The sequence below is a fragment of the Trachymyrmex septentrionalis genome, unplaced genomic scaffold (assembly GCF_001594115.1).
Source record: "Trachymyrmex septentrionalis isolate Tsep2-gDNA-1 unplaced genomic scaffold, Tsep1.0 scaffold19, whole genome shotgun sequence".
Taxonomy (NCBI): Eukaryota; Metazoa; Arthropoda; class Insecta; order Hymenoptera; family Formicidae; genus Trachymyrmex; species Trachymyrmex septentrionalis.
Window position 1 is genome coordinate 370550 of NW_017305071.1, and position 3872 is coordinate 374421.

Below are 3872 nucleotides of genomic sequence, written 5' to 3' on the forward strand. Positions count from 1 at the left end.
GGCGAGTTGCATCAAGATTATCGGATCTCATTAACGGCTGTCCCCCGTTGACTTTTGTCCCGTAGACTGAAATGATAAAATCATTGTATTGATTCGTCATACATAATTTATTGAATTGAAACCTGTTTATCCGAAAAAATCTTCGTCCATCAAATTATTAAAATAAGAAGACTGGCTGATTGCCCTCCAAAGAAGGGCAATCAGAGAGTACGATGGCCCCCCCCTTCTTCTGGGAAGAAGGACCCTCAAATCCAAGGATCTTTCAATATAAAATTATTATGTTGATAGAAATTTTATTTAGGCCACATTACACAAGCTTATCGAGTTTAGTGATATTTAAAGTGTTGTAATGGAAATTTAAATCACAAAATGGCGAGGCAACAGCCTGCTACAATGAGACCGCAAAATCTAAAGTTCACAATCGGTATTCGTAATCGGTTCTTCCCAGATAGCAAAGCATGTGTCTCAGCAAAATCGTACAAACTGTGATTGCTTATGATGGTAGCTTGCCGTAGATGAATTGTCTTCAACTATTTCGAATATACCGACATTCTAGCAAGACAACAATGTATATATGTATTGCCAGCAGTTTAACAGCAAGATAGCTGCGTCAATGTTATCATGCGATGTCGGCAATACAACAGCATTGTATGATGCTACATATTATTATTGGCAACTTGATGACAACCAAAGCAGAACAACAAGTCATTATGATATAAAATGATGTCATTATGATGTAAAATGATGTCAAAATGACTCCAAAATGATCACTAAAAGTCATTTTTCAATAATTTCCGATTCACCTTAATGTCATTTTGACGTTATCGTGACTTGTTATTCTGCTTGGGAATAGTGACGAATTTTGATGATGACGATTTTAAAGTTGTCGGCAAATTGCTGACAAGTTGCTATAAATGAAAACTCAGTTGCCACGATTCTGGTAGCAACACATACTTAGCAATGCATGCTTAGCAAGCAACATGCCAACAACAAGACAGACAGGTTGCTATCTGGATTATGTTTAAGGTCATTTTAAGTCACATTAAGATATCATAGGGCAATCACAGAGCCGTATTAGCATTATTTAAGATGCTCTTAATATAAAAATGAACTATGAGTACCGGCCTACGACATTGTAAAAAATAAAGAAGGAGAATGTCATGAATTATGAAAATGTTATAAAATCGCAAGTGGCATAACCGGATAGAATAACTTTTCTTCCAGATTTTTAAAAAAATCTTTGAAAGAAATATCGTCCTTTTTAATTCGCTCACTCTGATTCATTATCTTCATTTTTAGTCCATATATTATGTTCCAGCGTTAGGCAACTTAAAATTATTTTACGAACGAGAGAATCAGAAATAACAATATCATTGCATTTAATTCAAGATTATTTTGTTTATCGTCGACTGCTCCGCGATAGAACATATAATTAACCTTTGCCATTATGCAATCGGCTTGCATATATATAAAACAAGTTAAATTATCAGCGTTAAAAATAATGTTGTAATACTATATGATATGTTTTTTTACAAATGAATTGTGAATTTTACTTATATAAAAGTACTTATATAATTTACTTTATATAAAAGTACAATGTTGACTTTGTTCTGACAAGATTTACAACAAGTGATAAACGATGAACACACACACACACACACACACACACACACACACACATTTAAATACTTGTAAGTTTTGTTTCGACATACACGAGACTGTAATTATATATCACGTATATATCACGAAATATATTACAAAAAAAAAATATATATATATATATCACGAAATTATCACGTGATATATTACGTTATATATTACGAAATTTCACAGATGTTGAAACTGTCACATTAATTACATTGATTGCTCTGTAATTGGCCTTGAACAATTTTCTCTGAAATCGAAAGTTGATCTTCTGGCGATTGTTACACATTCGTATCCACGTACGGATATCCAGGCCAGTATGCGAAGCCATACATGTAACTCGCACTCTCGACGAGGAAGTGAAATGATGCGCAATAAGAAGTCTCACAGATCCTGATTTTTCACTTTCCATATCGTTAGCCACAAATGAGGGCACGCGCCAAGCGAGAATCGCAGATTAGTATTAGACGGAAAAATAAAGCAATAATTATGTAAAAGTCGAAATTACTAATTAAGTTATTAGCAATTATGTATATTCCTATGGATCTACTTTCTTAAGGAAATACACAATTATAGAGCTTACACATCATAATGACGGCGACAAGTTTATGTTGATACATTTAAAATACATTCATGCATTTTGCGACAATTAGGATTTATATTAAATGCATTTTTCGATCATTAAAATATGTATAAAATCGTTTTACAATTGCAGATTTTTATAAAGTAAATTAGAGTGATGTATTCTGCCGTGTATGTGAATTTATATAAATTTTAATGATCGTCAAATAATTTAAACGGATTGCTGACGTATCAGCCAATTATTATCTTGAAAAAAACAATTTCTTCTTTAATTGTTGGGAAACAATTTACTCGATCCGTTTCTTTCACAGCACAAATAAATCTTCAAAATAAAATTGATCTTCATCGAGAAATTAATATTTATAACAGATATTTTCCTTTTCAGACTGAAACAATACTGGACATTCCAATGGATGCCTCGGAAGAGTCCGATATCTGTCACATCGATATGCAAGCAGCTGTTCTGGACGCTTCCGAATTATGTGAGTAATTCCATTAAATTTTAATTAAACTAAGAAGAAGTTTTGTTAAATTTAAAATATTACCTTGTTCTTTTTACGGCAACTATGTTTGGTTTTATATAATATCTCTTTTCTGGGAATATTGTAACGAAAGTTGAAATGGAGTTGTGAGGAAGCGATATCTAATTCTTGAGAAAGTGTATTATTATAGATTTTTAATGAATCTCTTTCTATTAAAGATATACTACTAGTATTGGAAATAACTACGCATTATCGCATTACGCATTCATACTCAAGCTGCTACTAATCGTGAGTGCCTGAGTATATAACATGCGAACTTTGTTCGCATGTCGCATCTTCAATGAGAAAATACAGAAAGAATATTGATTCAGAAGCGATTATTACATTATTTGACCTTTTCAACTTGACGTGTGTGAGATTGTCGCGACTTCCAACATTTAATGCTGCTCATAATTCCTCTATCTTTTTTTTTATCTTACGCTTGAGGTGATATAAGCCGGCATTCATAGTCGATTCTTATATCTAAGATCGTCTTAAGTATGGTCTTAAAATGAATCAATCATAGAACATATTAGCATCTTAATCCAATATATTAATATAGGTTGGAATTTTACTTTAGTAGCATTCGGATGTATTAAAAAATGACTCATTTACATTTAAAAATTTTTTTAGATTCGATTGAATTGAAAAATTCTTATTTAAAATTTTGGATTGAGAAATATTCATGATGCACTGAAAAAGCTGATATTATTTGCATATTGAAATGTATCCCGGTAAAAAATTTTTCATGCATGAATATATATAAAATATATATAATAAACACAAATATTCATAAACATGTGTAATTATATATGTATGAAAATACATGCTTATACATATATATTTCTTTTATAAAATTACTTTTTAGTGTAATAGAAATAAAAATAGTAATGTGAAAATATTAAAAACAATTAAAAGAGTAATTTTCATACTATTCGCTTTAGAAAAAAATCAAGTTTGAAGAAATGTAAAAAAAATTACTCACGTATAATTGTATACAAAAATATGCATAATTGTGTAAAATTATGTACAATTTTTTTTATATTTTTCCGAACTAATTTTTTTTCTAAAATGAATAATGCGAAAATTATTCCTTTTAATTATTTTATATTCATAAACATGTAT

General features: G+C 30.5%; 1 protein-coding gene across 3 annotated transcripts in view; it reads left to right on the forward strand.

Moving 5' to 3' along the window:
• Positions 1–3872, forward strand: part of LOC108746852 (aldehyde dehydrogenase, dimeric NADP-preferring) — a 17996-nt gene that overhangs the window by 1210 nt on the left and 12914 nt on the right. For all 3 annotated transcript variants that reach the window (XM_018483877.1, XM_018483876.1, XM_018483880.1), the window contains exon 2: positions 2612–2708. In XM_018483877.1, the coding sequence (XP_018339379.1) occupies positions 2612–2708 (97 nt within the window). The remainder of the gene's footprint in view (positions 1–2611; positions 2709–3872) is intronic.